The sequence below is a fragment of the Macrobrachium rosenbergii genome, chromosome 13, assembly GCF_040412425.1.
Source record: "Macrobrachium rosenbergii isolate ZJJX-2024 chromosome 13, ASM4041242v1, whole genome shotgun sequence".
Classification (NCBI taxonomy): Eukaryota; Metazoa; Arthropoda; class Malacostraca; order Decapoda; family Palaemonidae; genus Macrobrachium; species Macrobrachium rosenbergii.
Genome location: NC_089753.1, coordinates 29,345,479 through 29,368,912, shown reverse-complemented (window position 1 = coordinate 29,368,912; position 23,434 = coordinate 29,345,479). Strand labels below are relative to the sequence as shown.

Here is a 23,434-nt window from a genome sequence, read left to right as displayed (position 1 = left end):
GGAATGACGCAACGCTCAGTGCTATCTAGGTTAAAAGAGAAAATTAATAAAATCATTCATTCACCAAAGTAAATCTGTGGAAAAATATAAGCAAGGCAGAGTTCGAGACTGAAGGCACTCGTGCAATTCCATGCAATGGCACCTTGAGAATTGATTCAGTATGTAAATCTATTGCATGCGCCACAAAAAGTGTCAAAATAATGTGTGTTCACCCGCCATTTCAGGGCAAAATGTGTGTTTGTGTGTGTGTGTGTGTGTGTATTTATATTATATATATTACAAACAAGCACATACACTATATATATACATAAATATACTGTATATAATATTTATAATATATATATATATATATATATATATATATATATATAAATTTCTGACTCGCATCAGGATCGAACCCAGGTCTTTCAATTGAAAGGCAAGACCGCTGCCAACCAGGCCACACAAGATCGATTCCGATGTCAGTCAGAAATTGATTTCTGTTCCACACGTGATTGTGTGTTGATAATTTCTAACATTATATACATATATATATATATATATATATATATATATATATATATATATATATATATATATATATATATATATATATATATATATATATATATATATATAAAGATAGACATATATTAAGACAGACAACAATTTTTAAATTCAGTTACAAATAGAACCCGGTTATGCGACTTAAATACAGCAGAAAGGAAACCAGTTTTCCTACCAACGAATTTATAAAATAAAAAAAAAAAAATAAAGGTTATGGCAGCAACCCAATGGCGAAGGTGTTTTAGGTTCATTTATGCAAATGCAGATTTTATAGTGACTTTTTCTAAGAAAATCTATTTTTGGAGAGTTGCCATAAATCAAGTTTTAGTTTTCTGTAAAAGAAAGCTACTGTGCCGTCTTTGTCTGTCCCTCCGCACTTTATACTGTCCACACTTTTTCCGTCCGCCCTCAGATCTTAAAAACTACTGAGGGTAGAGGGCTGCAAATTGGTATGTTGATCATCTACCCCCCAATCATCGAACATAGCAAACTGCAGCCCTTTAGCCTCAGTAGTTTTTTATTTTATTTAAGGTTAAAGTTACCCATAATCGTGCTTCTGGCAGCGATATAGAATAGGCTACCACCGGGTCGTTTATAAAGTTTCATGGGCCGCGGCTCATCCAGTATTATATAGAGACCACCAAAAGATAGATTTATTTTCGGTGGCCTTGATTATACGCTGTAGCGGCTGTCCAAAAAAAAAAAAAAAAAAATCGACTGTGCCGAAGAAAGTGACTTGTTTATGAGTATATATCTAGTTGAAATCACCAGTTGCAAGCATGTACAACAACTTTCAGTATGGAGAACTCTGCAGGTGGCTACAATATTCCTCTGCAGATTATAGCTAATAAGAGAACTGAGAATGTTAGGAAGGGAAGGGTAGAAAGATAAAGAGAGAGATACGAATGACAGAAAGAGAAAGTCTTTTGGTGCCAAACAATTAGGTACAATGAGAGGGTGAATTAGGAATGAAACGGCTTGATGAGAAATTGATGTATTAGAGAGAGAGAGAGAGAGAGAGAGAGAGAGAGAGAGAGAGAGAGAGAGAGAGAGTAACAGGTTCAAAAGGGAATGTTTTCCAGGGCGATATGAGAGAGAGAGAGAGAGAGAGAGAGAGAGAGAGAGAGAGAGAGAATTAACAGGCTCAATGGGAAATGTATTCCAGGCTGGAGAGAGAGAGAGAGAGAGAGAGAGAGAGAGAGAGAGAGAGTTCAAGAGAGAGAGAGAATTAACAGGTTCAAAAGAGAATGTGTTCCAGGCTGATGAGAGAGAGAGAGAGAGAGAGAGAGAGAGAGAGAGAGAATCAACAGGTTCAGAAGAAAATGTGTTCCAGGCTGATGAGAGAAAGTAACAGGTTCAAAAGGGAATGTATTCCAGGTTGAGAGAGAGAGAGAGAGAGAGAGAGAGAGAGAGAGAGAGAGAGAGAGAGAGAGATATGCAAGGACCAAGTCTACAAAGATCCCAAGAGAGATGTGGACAGTCCCTTTCCACCGACTAACACGAATGGAAAGAAACATCCAGAGCGTCGGGCAGAGGGCGGAGGGACATTCCGGAACATCCACAGTTAAGTGATCCATCAAGGGAGTGGACTGGGCGTTTTCTCCTATGGGCGTGGGCTTTCAACTGCCACAAACCCTTGTTCTGCACCGTCTGTTTCAATCTGTGGGGTGTGGGTAAGACGATAGGGCTGGGACTTCTGCATGTCCGAAAAATCTAAACGAAACTTTTGGAAAGAGAGGAACGAAGGAAGTACGCTGTGGCACCGAAAATAATTATATATATAATTTATATGTGTGTATATATTATATATATAATATATACACACACTATATATATATATACATTGTATATTTATATAAATTATGTATATTGAGAAAGCAGATAATGAAAGAAAGGAAGAAAAGTAAACAAAAAGTGGTGAATAGATGGCATGAAAGAAGGAATTGAAAAGAAATCACGAAAATGGGTGCATGAGAATGGCATAATCTTTGTAATAGTTGCATGAAACAGCTACTGTAATGGAAGTTTTCTCTTGTGGGGTTCATCTACGAATCTTTGCTTAAATATATATATATATATATATATATATATATATATATATATATATATATATATATATATATATATATATATATATATATATGTGTGTGTATATGTATATTATTAGCAAATACCTGTTTTATGTGCGTACGAGCATGTGTATACTCATTGCAAGGACTGGAGGCAGTAGAAGTTGATTGATTTCCTGCTCCACCTATGGGAACGGCTAGTTATTTTAAAGTGAGCCCCATAACTATCCATCTGACAGTACATTATTCCTCCTGGTTACTGCAAACGCCTCAGGGATAAAGTTTTGTTCTTACAGAATTAATATGTTGTCAATCTCCTTGGAAGTCATCTATTGTGCCGGGTTTGTTTGTCCGTCCGCACATTTTTGCTGTCCGCACTTTTTCTGTCCGCCCTCAGATCTTAAAAACTACTAAGGTTAGATGGTTGCAAACTGGTATGTTGATCATCCACCCTCCAATCATCAAACACACCAAATTGCAGCCTTCTAGCCACAGTAGTTTTTATTTTATATAAGGTTAAAGCTAGCCATAATCGTTCGTCTGTCAACGATATAGGCCAGGACACCACTGGGCCGTGGTTAAAGTTTGATGGGCCGCGGCTCATACAGCATTATACCGAGACCACCGAAAGACAGATCTGTTTTCGGTGGCCTTGATTACACGCTGTAGCGGCTGTACAGAAAACTCGTTTGCGCCGAAGAAACTTCGGCGCATTTTTTACTTGTTTATATTATTATCAATCACTGTGTTCAGCTGTCTGCTGGAATGTGTGTAAAGTTGATCGACGGAGAGAGAGATGGGTGTTAGGTATGACTGGATTCATTCTGCATTTATTTGATTTCCTCGGCAATTTGTGTGAAATACCAAATGTTGCTATCATGGTAAAAACATGCGGTGTGTGATATCCTTTACATATCTGTTCTAGTATTATATATATATATATATATATATATATATATATATATATATATATATATATATATATATATATATATATATATATATATATATATATATATATATGCTCACTATTAACCCATTTCCCCTGTCAATGGGTGGTCCAATGAAATAATTCGGCGCTCACTGGTCCATTCAAACTTGAACTGCTAAATCGAGAATGAAATCCTTTTGCAGTAGGCTTCTACAAAATAACTCACTTCATCTACAGTGTATCATACCCTTACAAACACTTTCCCTATCATATCCGCCATCTTGCAGCCAATCTTGCACTTGTGGGTAATTATGCACTTCCTTTGCAAAACCTATTTTACCCTTTTATCCAACCCTTTTTAGGTTTTCCTCTCATCTTAATACTTCTGAATTATACAATTTTTCACCCACCTTTCTTTCCACATAAAGCATCTCAAAATATTCTGAGCCATCTTTTCAACTCTACTAACCTTTTTACTAATTGCACTAAAATATCGCCCATTTTTAGGTTTTACTCTCCTCCTCCCTAATAATTCTGAATTATACAATTTTTTCACCAATCTTTCTTTCCACATAAACAATATATTCCAAAATATTCTGAGCCATCTTTTCTACTCTAATAACCTTTTTTAACTAATTTCCACTAAACAGCTCCCCATTTCTCAATCTATCATTTCTTACACTGCATGTCCTCTGCAAACTGCTCATCTAAAACAGCTTCAATCTTTTTATCTTTCATTCGCATTCTAAATCTCTTAACTTCAATAAATATGTTGGTGCAACGTCCTTTAATACACTCTCCACCTAGGCTTCCATATACTAACTTTCCTTTCCCACCTATTCTATTACTCACCAGCGTGAGTGGAAAAGATTGGAATGAGATTTGGGGTGTCCATGGAAGACAAGACAGTAAAGGAAGAACTGAAATGGCGAGAAACGTAGCACTGGTGAACAGGTAAGCCCTGGCGAGGGGATGGAACTGTATGTTTTGAGATGGACTGAGGATTTGCTAGTCAAATGAGAGTTTATGGAGGAAAGGCCTACCAAGTGCTGGATATATAAGAAAGAGGTATTGGGAAGGAAAGTCATTAATATCCGGAGAGTAAGCATGTGAGTGCAAGACATAAAAGTGAATGGCACTGTGTGTAAGGGGTCCGAAACGCTGCTAATGAGCCTGTGTGTAAATGTATGAAGTTTTCTGTGCATGGGTTTCATCCAAGATTCAGCAGTAAAAATATGAATGTGACTGATTGCCGATTTGTTTTTTCTCTTGAGGCCCCCTTTTCGGGAGAACCTGCTTAACTTAAAAACTATGATTTTTATATATATCAGTGGACGGTATTTCATCAAACCACGTTGAAACATATCTCTTATTTTGTGGAAAGTCTTTGAAAGTCAATATTCTTGAATTTCTTCCTAGACATTTATAAACAGTGCAAGCTATAAAGGAAAGTCAATTGCAAAAAGGTTCCATAGCATTATCAATAAAATAGGAACCAACACAAAAACATGTAAAAATTCACACTGAAGCTCTTAAGTTAGTCTTAAAATAACGAAGAGGTCAAGCTCCCAAATTAACATACAGAGAACACCAGTTACAGTACAAAGTAAAGCAGAAAAAAAGAAATTGCCACATAATGTTACCACTTTCTCTACCTGATCGCTTCTAAAGAGACTTCGTTTTCACAGCACATATTATATTCTTGGTCTTCACACATAACTTGACAGTGAATAAAAAACAAAAAAAAAAATTCACTATGCAAGCCATAAGTCATAGTTTTCAAATTTAGCTCCAGACCTTTTTAAAACCTAGCTAAAGGCTCAACTTAACAATAATTCCAAGAAACTTACCTTCAATTGCAGCCTCCACGAGCCTGAGAGTGTTGAGGTTGACCTTGAGTGGCTGGGAGGTCACCTCGAGGATAACCCTTGACCTATCCCGAGTGACCTCAACCGAGGGCCTGGGTTTTAAGAAGAAGACCTGAGTATCACCGGCTCGCACTCGACCGCCGCAGGTTGCACTCACTCGAACCCCTTCGACGCCTATCAAGTCCTTCGAAGTGTGGACTTCCGACGACGTGAGGGCGCCGCCCACATCATCTGCATCTTCGGAGACCTCGTCGGAGAGGTCAAAAGGGTCCTCGAGGAGTGTTGCCTCCTCGGCCGACAGCAAATCCTTCAAATGGTCGAGATAAACCTCTTCGCCTTTGAGGATGTCCTTGATCTGAACCATGACCAACTTGTACGTCCGGTTCCTTCCGTGACCTCGGGTCGACCCGACCTCGGTGATCTTGGCTGTGAGGACCAGCTGAGCATCCCTCCCGGCTTTCTCGATGTAGTCTGGCCAACAGGCTAAGGTGTGTGTTCCCGATATCAGCAGCAATCCCAGCAGGACTATAAAGAGCAAATGGCCATCCATGATTGGGAGGGACGAGGAAGCGACTGTGGCCGAAGAGCTCTCAGATTCTGTATTTCAGAGTCACATCATTCCTTTTTTAATCTGATTTCGCACTTAGTTCCTGAACGGCGTTTTGCCTCCTTGCTTCTCCTCAGATGCCTCTGAAGAGGGGCGGACGTATTAACCCAAGATGCTAATCAAATTGAACGGCTTACTTTTCTACAGTTGCGTCTCGCATGAATTTAAACTGGTGCTTTTGTTTCGCCTTATTTTAATTTTCACCTGTCAGACGACAGCGCAATATTACATTTTAGCTCTTCCAAAGCTGCTAACCACATGTAACCAACAACAATAAAACTACGTCACTGATAATAAAATACAAAGTTTACTTCTGTTTTTGGAAACCGGGTCACAATTTAAGAACAACTAATTCAAAGCTGTCACATATTCCAATTTTCTGGAAAGAAGAGAAAATCATTTAGTACAAGGCCCTTTCTGTTAAGGTAACAGTAATCTGAAACAAACAATCTCTCATTAAAAATATATATATAATGTTAATAAAGAGCATAAACAAACTGACCAAGGAAAAAAAGAGGTAAACCTGCTTCTATTTGATTCCTTAAAAGAAAACCTGAAAAAAAGTTCATATTCAACTAGTAATAAAAATGACGTATGAAAACTAAAATCTAATTTGGAAGCAAGAAATTCGTTTCCAAAATATAATACGAATTATTTCATATTATGTAAAGAAAAACTGCCATATGAGGCGTTCAACATCAGAAGGGCCTCTCGCCACAAAAAAATATTTTTGAGTTATAAGTCATCAAAAGTTCTGGAAATTCAACCTGGTCTAATTTCTTTATTTTTAATATACAAAGTTGAATTCTGTATGAGATGAAGTATTTGCCATCAGGAAATAGAATAGTATGCATAGAAAAAAAAATTATAGTTCAACTCCACCTCCTTTTTGGGAAAAAGGGTTGATTATTTTAAAGCTGATCAGGCGAAAAACGCCACTTTCAAAAGTTGGGGCGAGATGCCCTTCCAATGCTGAACGCCTGATATCCAGTTTTTATTCACCGAGTAATACCAATTAAAAACCGATACACACTGTATTCCCTTCACCAAAATAAACTGCGCATCATATTTCCCCAACGATGAACAATGCAATTAACAAATGCGAAGCGACACTTGAACAATAGCAAAACGTCGCCGAAACAATGAACGTCATAAATTAGACCGGTTCATTAGCTGCAAGAAATGAAGCCTTAACGAAGGTTAACAGTGACAAAGAACTTCCATTTGTTAGCACGGTAGCTCTCTCTCTCTCTCTCTCCTCTCCAAAGTGTCCCCCTGGACAGCGCGCCGCCCCCTCACCAAACGCCTTATGAGGTTAGGGGCATATTGTCTGAGTGGGAGGTGATGGAAAGATGTTGCAAGAATTAACGAACAATACTCTCTCTCTCTCTCTCTCTCTCTCTCTCTCTCTCTCTCTCTCTCTCTCTCTCTCTCTCTCTCAGTATGTCCATGTATCTACATCTCAATCTATCATTAGAACGTGACAAATGGCTATCAGTTCCATCTGCTACGTGCAGACTTCAATGGCGAGGGTGTTAGGGGAGATCTGAAGGGCTTCTTTGGTGCTGATGTTCATGCAGATGTCTGCGGCATCAGTGGCTAATCGTGGGTTAGGCTGGAGTTAGGATGGTGATGGCAAAACGTATGGAAAATCCAATTATAGTAATACTATGCACAAGGCATTGGCACTAAATCTTCTTTACAAAGTGAGATGCAAAATTTTGAGACCTAAAAAGCTCAGTGTTGACCAAGGAAAGAAAAGTCTCTAATAATCTTAGAAAAGAAAGACATGGGTATAGTGTAGCTTTTCAGTACCCTAATACTCTTAGAAAGAAATGTTATACTGGAGAAAGTGGTTGATCCCTGGACCAGGGGAAACGGGTACACATTGCAGCCTGGCAGTTTGGGTAATGTTTACAGCGCCATACTGCCCTAAAATGGAAGACTGCAGTATCTGCAAAAATACAAAACTGAGAAAAATGGTAGATACTCCCTTGCCTTACTGCTGATTTTGCATATCCTAGAGATCGGACCCCCTAAATACTCGTGGCAAGCATTGAAGAATCATTCTGACACTGCAGTAACTTGTGTATCAGTGTTACACGAGCCCAGTAGGTGGCATATCTCAATTTCGAAAATTTTGCAGGTAATGCAGTTTTCCATTTTAGGGCAGAATACTGTGTACAAGGCATTGGCACTAAATATTCTTTTTAGACATAAGTGGAGATAACGACAGTGGCAAAATTTTTTTTTGAGAAAATAACGACTATAATAACTGATGTCTATACAAAATATCTTGAAAATTTCAAACAGTAAAAACCAAAAGAACTTGAATACATTGCGCTTACCGGAGGATAAAACTTTATTCAATAATAGTCACTATTCCGAAAACCGAGCCATTCCTTCGATTTTCCTCACGCAAATAGATGGAAAACTTAAAAAGGAAACATGCGACCTTTCGTACTTTTTCCCAGCGAAAAAAAAAGTGTGTACGGACAAAAGGAGCCACGGATGCCCAATTACGGGCAACTACGAACAACCCTTCAATTGCACACTCAATGAGGCCGCGGCTTTTATGGTTCTCCTTTTCAAACTCCGGCACGACAGACAGCCATTAAAATCAGCAGGGAAGAAGCGCGGAAAGAAATCTCTTGGGAAAATAGTGTAAAGGACTCTCGAGAGGAAAGGAAAAAGTCCTGCTTTACATATAAGGGTAAAGTGGTCTTGAACTAAGGTACTGCGATCCGCTGATGTCCATTTTTAAAGGTGAAGCATATTCGAACGTTCAGTTCAAGAAGACGCTGTGGAAGAAATCTGAAATTATTGGGGTGTTTTCTGTACAAGCAAACCTATGTTTTAAGAGATGAAATTATTCTTATATTCTCACTGGCAGGCTTCTCGCAGTTTTCTACTTGATGATATCGCTTTATCAGCTGCTTACCTACAAGGGGCTATTTCCAAAGTTTTACCAAATACTGCTAATCTTGAGGTTACTTTCGTAATCATCTCCCAGTATTCCAGGTTTTTTTGCCACCCCGGTTTTTAGACCCTAGGTTAGGTTAGGCTAGCTTAGGTTAGGTTGGTGAAAAAATCACTGGATCTTTATCATGATCAATTGCTGCCGCACTGTGGGGTCTGCTGTGATGGGAGGTTGAAACCAAATTTCTTTGCAAGCTTGAATTTCAAGTCAATGGCCCCTTTGGTGTGCTTGTTCCATGTGAATTGCTTTCATCTACTGAAATAATAATAACAATAATAATAATAATAATAATAATAATAATAATAATAATAGATCTATCTTTCGGTGGTCTCGGCATAATGCTGTATGAGCTGCGGCCCACGAAACTTTAACCATGGCCCGGTGGTGGCCTGTCCTACATCGTTGCCAGACGCACGATTATGGCTAACTTTAGCCTTACATAAAATAAAAATTACTGAGACTAGAGGGCTGCAATTTGATATGTTTGGTGATTGGAGGGTGGATGACGAACATACCAATTTGCAGCCCTCTGGTCTCCGTAGTTTTTAAGATCTGAGGGCGGACAGAAAGAGTGCGGACGGACAGATAAAGCCGGCACAATAGTTTTATTTTACAGAAAACTAAAACTATATTAACTGTAGGTTGAAATACCTCCAACAGTTTAAGAGCTGTGATGACACGAGAAGTGACAGATAGATAAACAAACTGATGGAAACAATTTTAGTTCCCAGAATTCATCAGCAGACGATTAATAAACGAGCCTCGAAAGAAAGATAAAACCATCAGTTAATGAAAAAAAATTCGCCAAAGTACAACCTTGACTGTCCAGTCAATATTGATTCAACAGCAGAAAACAGAGAGAGAGAGAGAGGCCTAACGCAGCCATCCATTTTTGGGGGGAAAAAAATAAGCAAAATGTTTAAAAATGTTTCACTGACGTAGCAACAAAGGCCTCTCTGCTCCTGTCCCCCCCCCCCCGCCCGCCTCCCACCCGACTCCTGGGTCAAGCCCCAAAATCCCGAGGATTAAGAGAAGATCTAAGATGTTGTTTTATTGTCAAGAAAGCATCGAAAACGTTCCCTTGATGTACGATAGAAGCTGGAACAACGTTTGGTGACGTGCACTTGATACTATCTTCTCTCTCTCTCTCTCTCTCTCTCTCTCTCTCTCTCTCTCTCTCTCTCACTAAGGTCATCATTTCACTCTGAAATCTCCTTTCCATCTACTCTACAATCACAATCTCATCTCTCTCTCTTTCACTCTCTCTCTCTCTCTTTCTCTCTCTCTCTCCATACTCACTAGGGTCATCGTTTCACTATCTGAAATCCAACATATTCTCTCTCTCTCTCTCTCTCTCTCTCTCTCTCTCTCTCTCTCTCTCTCTCTCTACTCACTAAGGTCATCTTTTTACTATCTGAAATCCAACATTTCTCTCTCTCTCTCTCTCTCTCTCTCTCTCTCTCTCTCTCTCTCTCTCTCTCTCTCTCTCTCCAGACCACAATTCAATTAAGCAAAACCCATCCTTCCTTTTACCTGCAATATTTCTATTATCTGAAATTTCAGTGACCAACTCATCGAATCGATTTGCGAAACAGACTGAATATATACAATAATTATTAACCTGTTCATTATTATTATTATTATTATTATTATTATTATTATTATTATTATTATTATTATTATTTAAATAGTTTAACCAGACCACTTGAGCTGACTTTCAGCTCTCTCATAGGGCTGGAGAGAAGGATTAGAATAAAATACCAGGTCTAAGCCTGAGGCCAAACTCTGGAACCGAATATTTCATTCGGTGTGACGATGAATGAGTGAAAATTAAAACTAAACAAGTTTTCTGTACAGCGTACAATCAAGGCCACCGAAAACAGATATCTCTTTCGGTGGTCTCGGCATAATGCTGTATGAGCCGCGGCCCATGAAACTTTAACCGCGGCCCAGTGGTGGCCTATCCTATATCGTTGCTAGGTGTATAAATTCGTTGCCAAACTTTAACCTTAAATAAAATAAAAACTACTAAGGCTAGAGGGCTGCAATTTGATATGTTTGATGATTGGAGGGTGGATGATCAACATACCAATTTGCAGCCCTCTAACCTCAGTAGTTTTTAAGATCTGAGGGCGGACAGAAAAAGTGCGGACAGTCAGACAGACAAAACTGCACAAAGGCACACACTTCCACACTGGAACAAATGCACAAAACAAATAATACATTTACTCACGCATCCATACATAAATAAAAAATATAAAATCAGAATAAGTAACATTTTCAGATTTTTTTTTTAAAATTCATTAAACGACTCAAAGATTTTCGCATTTCATCATTTACTTATATTTATATTTTATCAACTGAATTACAGCTTCTCATGAACATCAAAATCGAACCTGCTCAAACCACTCAAAAACACACTGAAATGTAACATGACCTCGCCATACCAAACGCGAATTTTGAGAGAAACTCGTAAAAACACTGGGTAAACTAATCCCTTTCGATATTAATCGGGAAAATTCCTTGTTGGAAAAAGCATGGAGAATAAAACTGTCCATTCCACGGCGAGGGCTGAAACGTAACCCAAGACTAAGTGATGAAACATTATAGTAAAACAAGAGTTAGACCTTGGAAATAAATAAATATATATATATATATAATATATATATATAATATATATAAAATATATATATATATATATATATATATATATATATGTTTGTATATAAATGCATATATATATTCAAAACAGTTACACACAAACTGAAAATATAAAGATTTCTGAAGCCTAACTGTACTAAGACAAGTAAAAAATGCGCCGAAGTTTCTTCAGCGCAATCGTGTTTTCTGTACAGCCACTACAGCGTATAATCAAGGCCACCGATAATAGATCTATCTTTCGGTGGTGTCGGTATAATGCTGCATGAGCCGCGGCCAATGAAACTTTAATCGTTGCCAAGCACGATTATGGCTAACTTTAACCTTAAATCAAATAAAAACTACTGAGGCTAGAGGGCTACAATTTGGTATGTTTGATGACTGGAGAGTGGATGATCAACATACCAATTTCCAGCCCTCTAGCCTTAGTAGTTTTCAAGATCTGAGAGCAGACAGTAAAAGTGCGGACAGAAAAAAGTTCGGAGAGACAGACAAAGCCGTCACAATAGTTTTCTTTTACAGAAAACTATAAAGTCAAAAGTGACATTTCCCATAATCTCCAGAAACTCTCCCACAACAAAAGTGGGAGTCATATTCTGTTTAGGCGAGTGTAAAATAAAAAACGATGGTTTACAAGCCACGAAGCACTGAAAAAAAAATTGTAAAACCCTCCACAATGTATCACAACACAATGACCATCCAAAGCGATCTTAAACGCCCAAAATTTTAATGGGCAACACTAAAGGCCCCTTTTCAGAGATTCCAAAACACCTACGACGACGATCCGGCGAAATAAAAATGGCGGAATCCATATAAAGGAGACGATCAGCAATGAACGTCGTAAAAAGCTCGAAGCTCGCCGCCACCAGATGCCCAACAAATCTCCCTTTACACAGAAGCCGCCTTCCCTTAATCCCCTCCCGCCTTTATGGGCGTTTTATTCGAATGTCGTAACGCGTTCCCTTCGCGTTTAACAGTGACGGAGATTAAGCCCGAATGAGTCAAGTACCCAGTTTTAGAGAGAGAGAGAGAGAGAGAGAGAGAGAGAGAGAGAGAGGGTGGAAAAACTTTTTTTTGGATTCCGTAATTGGATTTGTAGTTAACATCTGACCAAATAAATCACTTGACACACTCGCTAACAGAAGGGGGACTTAATTGCCCTCGCAACTACCGAGGCAGATAACTCCCTCAAAACCACCGCCCCGGTTAATTCATAATGGCCACACTTAGATAATATCAAAGGAGGACGATAGGATTCACCCAAATGGCTGCTTTCATTCGCAAAGACACACCGATGCTCGATAAGAATCGCCAGACTCGCCGCGTGCCGTCTATCCGCGCCCACGCAAGATGACCACCGCCTCTCCGGATATGGGTATGAAAGATCTCTTTCAAAAGCAACTCAGATGTCCTCAGTCGATAAGTATCTGCTACCGAATAATGGCTTCTGAAACCATTTAACATAAAGACAAAAATTTAGTATTCGGCGCCACAGCCTATCCTAGGATCAACTCTATTTTCTTTAAATGACTAAAACACTGTACCAAGACAAGGCGATGAATCACCACTTTTGAGAGATGTATGCCGATAGTCTTAATGGTACGACAGCAAACTACACGACTTATAATGAAGCACCAGCTATCACTGGCAACCAGATTAAGATAAAAAATCCTAAGATAAAAATGCCAATTATGTGAAATTAATTTCTCATCAAAAAGCAAGATAAAATGGAGTACAACAGTGATATGCTCCACAGTAAACAAATAAAAAAGGGATCTTTATAGTTTATGGTGGTCACATAGCTTATCAAGGATTTTTTAAAATCATACTACAAGAATGAGAGAACAAATGTCTAACAAGGCGCAATCGAGTTTTCCGTGCAGCCGCTACAGCGTATAATCAAGGCCACCGAAAACAGATCGATCTTTCAGTGGTCTCTGTATAATGCTGTATGAGCCGCGCCCCATGAAACTTCAACCACGGCCCGGTGGTGACCTATCCTATATCAGAAGCACGATTATGGCTAATTTTAACCTTAAATAAAATAAAAACTACTGGCGCTAGATGGCTGCAATTTGGTATGTTTGATGATTGGAGGGTGGATGATCAACATACCAATTTGCAGCCCTCTAGCCTCAGTAGTTTTTTAGGTGTGAGGGCGGACAGAAAAAATGCGGACATAAAAAAGTGCGGAAAGTGCGGACGGACAGACAAAACCGGCAAAATAGTTTTCTATAACAGAAAACTAAATCACGAGGAATGGTGGAATTTTTTTAAGTGGGCATTCTTATCGCACAAACCTAAATATGGTAAAACATGATAACTGAGAAACAATTCTTTCTTACTGCATATGAAATACCAGAATTCTGTGCAATCTGGAAGTATCCTGATCAAGAAATGTTAAACAATATATACTGAGCAAACCAGAGTCTTCCCAGCAATTAATATTGCAATACGCCAATAGATTACAGCATTACCTAATTACCTAAGTACTATAGAATGCTACAAAATAAGACTCGAATTCTACTTTTTCAACATCAGTTCCACAGTGTGCAAGTATCTTAAGATAACCGCCATTAAGTTGGATGCATATGTGAAGCTAAGAATTCTGAACACAAAAGGCAAGCTTTTATACGTGTGAAGTGTGTACTCTCATGACAAGCATAATTATATAAGGGATGTGCGTACTGAACTACGCAGCATTAAACGAAAAGATGGTTTATTTTATATCAAGAACTTTCTTTCCACGTACGAGTCTGTTCAACCAATAATTATCCTCTGATTTGCAGTTATTTTTGTGACACTGAATTCCTTAAATAACGGCTAAATAACAAGTAAACTTGATCCTTTTTTAGCAATTATTTTTGGGATACTGTATTCCTTAAATAACGGCTAAATAACAAATAAACTTTATTCTTGGCAAATATACACTTTAGACGAAGTTAACAATAACTATCAGTTTATTTTGCAGGTTATTTTTTGTGATATTGTATTAAATAACGGCTACATAAAACAATGCAGCACATTAACTTTATTCAAACAAAATGTCAACTGAACATAGAATTAGAGACAATTTTAACTGCAAGACCAATCCCCCATTAATCAAAGGAAAACACAAAAAATGAGGCTGGCCTTCGACTCCCTATTAATCAAAGGTTATAGCAAAAAATTAGGCTGCTTATCGGAGGGCACAAACTATTAAAAAAAAAAAAAACTCTTTCTGCAGAGATAAAGAACGCTGCTTACCCCATCTGGTCCAGCCCTAGGAAGCTATCTACGACTAAGATTAATCGCTGGCAGTTGTGACGAATCACTTAATTTTGTGGTGAATATTATTAGCGGCCCAAAATGAACCTGCGGTAAACAAGTTAAAAAAAAATGCGCCGGAGTTTCTTCGGCGCAATCGAGTTTTTTGTACAGCCGCTACAGCGCATAATCAAGGCCACCGAAAATAGATCTATCTTTCGGTGGTCTTGGTATAATGCTGTATGAGCCGTGGTCCATGAATTTTTAATCACGGGCAAGTGGTGGCCTGTCCTATGTCGTTGCCATAGCACGATTGTGGCTGACTTTAACCGTAAATAAAATCAAAACTACTGAGGCTAGAAAGCTGCAATTTGGTATGTTTGATGATTGGAGGGTGATTGATCAACATACCAATTTGCAGCCCCCTAGCCTCAGTAGTTTTTAAGATCTGAGGGCGGACAGAAAAAGTGCGGACAGAATAGAGTGCTGAAGGACAGACGAACTCGGCAAAAAAGTTTTCTTTTCCAGAAAACTAAAAATAAAACGCTACAGCCGGTAAGCGTTTGTGAAGGAGTATACACCTTCAAGTTTTAGGATGTATGATCCCTATCTTTTATAATCCCCATTAATTTAAGTCTGATTCGACTTTTGATGAATTATTGTACGCAGTTGAATACGAGGGTAACATTCCAACTTAATTTAATCGTCATCATCAGTAATAGAGAGAGAGAGAGAGAGAGAGAGAGAGAGAGAGAGAGAGAGAGAGAGAGAGAGAGATTTTGTTACTAAGCTACTGGAGAGAGAGAGAGAGAGAGAGAGAGCTGTGTCTAAGCTACTGGGGAGAGAGAGAGAGAGAGAGAGAGAGAGAGAGAGAGAGAGAGAGAGAGAGAGAGAGAATAAATTCTGTCAAAATATAACCACTGAACTTTACCTGAAACCCGCCAAGCCAAAATACTGGAAAGAAAATATAAGGAGTCGTATTCCCTTATGTAGTCACTCAAAAAAACTGACGACCAAACAAAATTTCGACAACTTTCGCCAGAGACACACAAACACGTCCGTAAACACGAATATCTACGCTGCCAACACATCATTCCGCGCTAATCGCGGCCTCGTATATCTTTCGAGTCTTGGAAGGGGGCTTTGTACTAAATGTCGTGTGAGAGTCCCAGGCGTATATTCAACAGATCCAATTATGCCATTTTTGTCTTCTGGGCTGGACCCGCTTAAGGTAAGGTTAAAGACTCCTTGCTTGTGCTGCGTAAGTTGTGATACTCGGCTGATTTATGTAACCTTGCTATTGCCAGCTTTTTAACAGTTGCCCTGTTGTTATGGATTATATGTATAATATGTATACATATATTATATATATAATTATATATATATATATATATATATATATATATATATATATATATATATATATATATAGAGAGAGATATTAAATTTATAGCATAGAGAAAATACGCACACATATATATAATGTTTATGTGTGATATATATATATATATATATATATATATATATATATATATATATATATATATATATATATATATATATATATATATATATATATATAGAGAGAGAGAGAGAGAGAGAGAGAGAGAGAGAGAGAGAGAGAGAGGAAAATCAAATTCTCAAGCAGCTTAGAGAAATGGCATGTTAAGCAAACTCCGCCCTTCCCCACCCAAGAACGAAAAACAATGAATATATAAAACAAGAGAGAGAGAGAGAGAGAGAGAGAGAGAGAGAGAGAGAGAGAGAGAGAGAGAGAGAGAGAGAGAGAGAGGAATAATTATGACTAACGAGTAGCCTACTCAGAAACCATCATCGTCGTCCTTCTCCCTAAAACCAGACGGTGTAAATCAAAACAAGTTCTGAAGCCTCATTAACCCTGTTTTCTTCACGATCACTTTCCGAAAGATATTATGAACTTTCAGGAATCCCATTAAGGGGCAGGTCGCCTTTATAAGGGCATTGTAAATCTACACATTAAACTTTACCTTACAGGTGCAATGTCACTCAACCTTAAGGGTGCTTTGTAATACTATTTCTTAAACTCCTCTTTGAGTCGCCTTGTGATACTAGCCCAGTGGTTTTCAACCTTTTTGTGCCCATGGCCCATTTTTGGCATCCCTAAATACTCATGGCCCACTGCCCTTGAGAATTGTGTAATGACAATAATAGAATTATTATAAAGCATTTTCAGAACACTGTCAGTTTAAAATTTTCATTTATGGAATTATTTTTCAGAACGCTTGACTAGTTATACATTTTCATTCATGAAAGAAAGCCTTAAGGCCATCTTCTATTACAGATACCATAAATTCAACCGTAAAGAGACACCGAAACTCAACCCTAAGGGCTCCTCGTAAAATAATACTAAATCAAGAAGTTCATATGTAAGGACACCCTGTAACACTCAACCGTGACGTCAACTGAAAGTTACACTGTAACAACCTTAAGGGACCCTTTTCTGCAAAACTTAAAACTTGACCTTAGGTTGGATTTGATTTGATTTTTGAAAATTTGGCTATAAAGCCAATCTCTGGGACACTTTCAGCCATTCATTGCTTTAGCCCAGTGGTTCTCAAGCTTTTTTTGGCCCATGCACCCTTTCACCATACGTCAGAATGTCATTCCTCAACCCCCTTCCAAATTTCAAAATTGTCTGCCTCGAAAGGTGCATTGAATTGAACTGAATATAGAATTTAGGCTAAAGACCAAGCACTGGGACCTATGAGGTCATTCAGCGCTGAAACGGAAATTGACAGTAAAAGTTCTGAAAGGTGTAACAGGAGGAAAACCTCAAAGCAGTTGCACCATGAATCAACTGTTTAGGAGAGGGCTGATGAAAGTAAGATGGGAGAAAGAGAATATGAAAGGAGTTACAGTAAAAGGGACGAAAGGGGTTGCAGCTAGGGGCCGAAGGCACGCTGCAGAGAACTTTCTTAAGTAATGCCTACAATGCACCGCATGAGGTGCACTGACGGCACTGCCCCACTACAGGAACAGGTGCATTCCAAATAATATGCATATTATACTAAAAATCCTTGGTCACAATTCTCCCACTCAAACTCTGAAATTCCCCCAAGGGGGCATCCCCCCTGGTTGAGAACCACTGCTATAGACAGTAGAAATCGGGAGTTAGAGTGGCTGAACAGCAAGATTTGAAGACGAGAAGCAGAACGGAGGTAATGTAAATAGCTAGGGGCAACAGAAACAATGGCATTCCAAGGATATCTACTTTTCTGTGTTGATAATAAAACTGATAGACAATTATTAAGGATGATAACCATCAGAAATAAGACAACATAAGATGACAACACCAATATGCTCCAGATATCAATATCTTGGGTGTCACATACATAGGATCAAGTATTCAACAACTGCGGCAAGGATACGTTACATCAGATGTCGTTTGCGCCTCAAAGTCGATCCGTGAAATCAATCCACGATCTGTATTGTAATATATATATATATATATATATATATATATATATATATATATATATATATATATATATATATATATATATATATATATATATATATATATATAATACACTACTATTTGAAGCTTAGTCGTAGCCAAGACTAGACTGGTGGTTTCCTACGCATGCAAACTCATAAACACACTAGACAGTGTACATGTACATAACCGCATATTTATCCTTTCATTTTACATCCTACATTTTACAGCTTTACTCTTTATTTTCCCTCCGCACTCCCTTACTTTATCTCAGCTCGAACGATGGGAAATGAGCCCCCTTGATGACAAGCTGGGGCGCGGAATCTTCCCGCATATTTTGGGGCGAAGGAACTCTGTTGACTTTGTACGTTTAGGAACTTTGGAAAGATTGAATGCTAATTCGCAAATTTGCGTGCTTTCCCCCCATTTTTTTAGGCCTCCAAATTTTCCGCAGTTTGAGGGAAATTCTGTTAGACCATAAAGGGGAAGCCCTTCCGGTTCTCAGCTAGTCTTTTGGGTTAAGGTTTAGCTTCACTGGCCCCATTTCTTTTAGGCCTACCTGGGAAGGGAAGAAGTTCCGTTTCTCTATTTTAGTTTGAATGCAGCAGCAGATGGAAGTTTTGATTCATCAACATCATAATCGCTGCCAGACGCAGGATTATGGCTAACTTTAACCTTAAATAAAATCAAGGCTACTGAGGCTAGAGGGCTGCAATTTGGTATGTTTGATGATTGGAGGGTGGATGATCAACATACCAATTTGCAGCCCTCTAGTCTCAGTAGCTTTTAAGATCTGAGGGCGGGCAGAAAAAGTGCGGACGGACAGACAAAGCGGGCACAATAGTTTTCTTTCACAGAAAGCTAATTTGGGATTAAATTCCAGAGCGTTTCGTTCCTAGTATTAGTCAAGACAAATCCTGCTCTCGAGCAGACGAACTGGAACGGACCAATTTCCAGCATTCCGGTTTGCAACAGAACTCGTTTCTTACAGGTCACGGTAGGTATAGCCCACCAGAAGCAGTAGCTTCTTGAATGCCTTCTCACTCTTTCAACTAATTATAGTACTTGACCCTCTTAACACAAAAAAAGTCTTTAGTATTTTCTTTTTTTCTGCGCGTCCCTTGAATACTGTAAAAACTGGTCGAGTACTTTGGTATGCAAGGACCGGCGCAGGCAAGAAGAAGCACAGTTTATGCAAATTGCTTTTCCGTTGTGTAAATTAGAATGCTTCAGTATAGGGAATGGATAATGCCTGCTTTTCCCCGTAAGTATTTAGTGCCGTCAGTGCACCTCATGCGGTGCACTGTAGGCATTACTTATGGTTCTTTGCAGCATGCCTTCGGCCCCTATTTTCAACCCCTTTCGTTCCTTTTACTGTACCTCCTTTCACATTCTCTTTCTTCCACCTTACTTTCCATCCTCTCCTAACAATTGATTCATAGTGCAACTGCGAGGTTTTCCTCCTGTTACACCTCTCGACCCTTTTACTGTTAATTTCCGTTTCAGCGCCGAATGACCTCATAGATTCCAGTGCTTGGCCACTGACCTACATTCTGTATTCAATTCAATTCAATACCTGCTTCTAAGACGAGGTCTTCGTGATGTCTGACAACTAGTTTTGTAATATAATGGACAATGGTAAAAATATCAAGGTGAAAGATAACACCAAATAATTTCCAAATTAGCCTTATTACTAGATTATGAGTATAAAACCAACGGCACATAATACATGAGCTTTGAAGATTACTGGTATTGTTGGAATCAAGAATCATTTCTTCGTTATTTTCTTCTGCTTTTACAAATAACCGTTTCTTGTAACAAACAATACTTTGGAGCAATGTTACGTTATCTCTTAAAATTCTTGAGAAATCTACATGAATCAAGGTTTCGCCATAACATTGAATACTAATTGTAATTATCCGTAATAAAAATGACATCTGAGTTCATCAACCGAATCTAAACAATTGTACTGCTAATAACAGTCAAATGAGTTAAGTTACCTAAAGTAATTACCCCTTAACCGGTCACCCGACAAGTTAATCAGTTATGTATTGCAATTATCATTATGTGATTTGCATATCTCTCCCAAACCTTATAACCTTCCAGCACGCATTGCTTAGTAAGTTTCATGAAAATATTCATGAGACAGTAAGGACTGTATGTACTTAGCATGCTATTTTCTTAGCATGATATTTATGTGTAAGAAGAAGCGTCTATTACAGCTTTTATCGGACCCAGACCATCACCATAGTTATCATAATTATCCATAGTTGAGTTGAGTTGAATATAGAATTTAGGCCAAAGGTCAAGCACTGGGACCTATCAGGTCATTCAGCAGTGAAACGGAAATCGAAGAATGAGGTTTGAAAGGTGTAACAACTGTTAGGAGAAGGTGAAAGTAAGATGGAAGAAAGAGAATAAGAAAGGAGGTACAGCAAAAGGAACGAAAGGGGTTGCAGCTAGGGGCCGAAGGCACGCTGCAAAGAACATCAAGCAATGCCTGCAGTGCACCGCGTGAGTCGCACTGACGGCACTACCCCACTACGGAGTAATTACATCATAAGCTTTTCTTCCCAGTGAGTTTTGCCTAGGTTAACATACGAGTCCCGGGATCGATCACGGGGTGGGGAAAAGCTACTTATGCCCTTTTCCTGACAACTCCATCGTATCTTGGTGTATTTGGCGCAAGCATTCTCATACACACATACACCCTTTTGAGACAATGACACAGGATACAAAATCATTCAGGAAAGTAAACCCACTTCTCACCCGGGGGTCAGAAGAATTGACTCATCGTTACGACGAATTAAGAGAGACAGAAAGCGGTGATAATCCCTACTGACACGAGACAAATCTCGCTCCGAGAACATGATCTTAGGACGGGTGAAGAATGAACTCGTTAACGTTGAGCAGCCCTAGACGATCGAAAGGAAGAATGCAAGGAGAGAAGACCTCTTTCTGGAGTCAGTGAACACTGACCAACATGGCCGATTAGTGCCGTCAGTACACCTCATGTGGTGAATTGTAAGCATTACTTAAGGTTCTTGGCAGCGTCCCTTCACCCCCTAGCTGCAACCTCTTTCATCCCTATTACTGTACCTCCGTTCATACTCTCTAACCTTCCATCTAACTCCCTCTCAAAGTGCAATTGCGAGGTTTTCCTCCTGTTACACCTTTCAAACCTTTAACTGGCGATTTCCGTTTCAGCGCTGAATGACCTCATAGGTCCCAGTGCTTGGCCTCTGGCATAAATTCTATATTCAATTCAATTCAACATGGCCGACGCCGCCGCCAGAATCTCTGAAACTCCCTCCGTCAAAAGGCGCCCTTCAGAAACTCGTTTCGTGTCTGTTGGGGAGGTGATGCTGCGAGTCATATTAGCCATTGTCGGTTGGGATATTCATTTAATGAGAAATAAATCAGGCCATAGTTTACATAAACATAACCGATCACCGGGGACTTCACAGTCGGCTTATTGTACCGACCGGATAATGAGCCCAGATTTACCGATTTATTTATTCGCAGGCAATATAATGAACATGAAAGGTACACGACCTTCCGCTGTACCCCGACAACATACAAATTTCCATGAAGGATTTTACGATCTTACTCGGGGAGATAAAGAGGCAATGTTGTACCCTTCGGCTTGTATCTCCTTGCGCCGATATGCAAGAGTTGAAGAGGCCCTCATCGGCATACGAATAAGCCAATCAAGTACCTACATGACATTCGGGGTCTATTGTTCCTGTCACTGCTTTCTCTTCCTTTTCAGAGGAAGCGGATTATTCTTTTTTCCTCGATCTTGAACGATGAGTTCGTAAAGCGCTCGTATACAATGTCTGTCTGTCCTTCGCTTTGCCCTGACGATATCCCTTTGAGGAGAAAAAATAACAAGTAAAAAATGCGCCGAAGTTTCTTCGGAGCAATCGAGTTTTCTGTACGGCCGCTACAGCGTATAATCAAGGCCACCCAAAATAGATCTGTCTTTCGGTGGTCTCGGTATAATGCTGTATGAGTCGCGGCCCGTGAAACTTGAACCATGCCCAGGTGGTGGCCTGTCCTATATCGTTGCTAAAAGCATGATTATGGCTAACTTTAACCTTAAATAAAATAAAAACTACTGAGGCTAGATGGCTGCAATTTGGTAGGTTTGTTAACTGGGGGGTGGATGATCAACATACCAATTTGCAGCCCTCTAGCCTCAGTAGTTTTCAAGATTTGAGGGCGGACAGAAAAAGTGCGGACGGACAGACAAAGCCATCTCAATAGTTTTCCTTTACAGAAAAAAAGAAGAAATAATGAAGACCACAAACGCTAACAAAAGTTAACAATTTGATCTTTCGTTACAGTACTATGATAAGAGCTGAGAGAGAGAGAGAGAGAGAGAGAGAGAGAGAGAGAGAGAGAGAGAGAGAGAGAGAGAGAGAGATGAAAATGAAAATACTACAACCAATAACATCGTGAGTTTCAACGCCACCTATTGTCATTCAAATGACTTTCTTAGTCCCGCAGTCAATGGGCTCACGTTTGCTCCGATTGGTTATAAAGATTTCAAACCCAAACTAATAAACAGGTTCAGTTCCTTTACGATGTCGATAAAACCAGCCCATAGAATTAGCTCTAAGTGATAGGCGCTTGATTGAATTTTAAAAAGACATAATAGGAGGCCGTATAAAAATACGGACAATAAATCTTAAGGCTTGTCGAATCATAACTTTAAAACGTGATCAGTTTTTATTGGGCAGTAAAAGGTAAAACGAGGGGAGATTAGCTGATCAGGCAGTAAAAAGTAAAACAAGAGGGGAGATTAGCTGATCAGTCTATAAAAATCTCTCTGTATAGAATACAACCTGTAAGGTGAATATTCAAATGAGGAAAAAACGAGGATACTCTGAGAGAGAGAGAGAGAGAGAGAGAGAGAGAGAGAGAGAGAGAGAGAGAGAGAGAGAGAGAACCATGTCAACGCCATTAGCAGAGGGAGACGGAGACAGAAGAGAAAGAACCATGGTGAGGGAGGGAGGGAGATAGGGAGGAGATAGGGAGGGAGGGAGGGA

The 23,434-nt window shown here is 39.2% G+C and overlaps 1 protein-coding gene across 1 annotated transcript in view; it reads right to left on the bottom strand.

Moving 5' to 3' along the window:
- LOC136845111 (uncharacterized) overlaps positions 1–23,434 on the bottom strand; it is a 90,608-nt gene that overhangs the window by 46,897 nt on the left and 20,277 nt on the right. The window contains exon 2 of the mRNA XM_067114939.1: positions 5,397–6,400. Coding sequence (XP_066971040.1) covers positions 5,397–5,964 — 568 coding nt within the window. The 5' untranslated portion in view covers positions 5,965–6,400. The remainder of the gene's footprint in view (positions 1–5,396; positions 6,401–23,434) is intronic.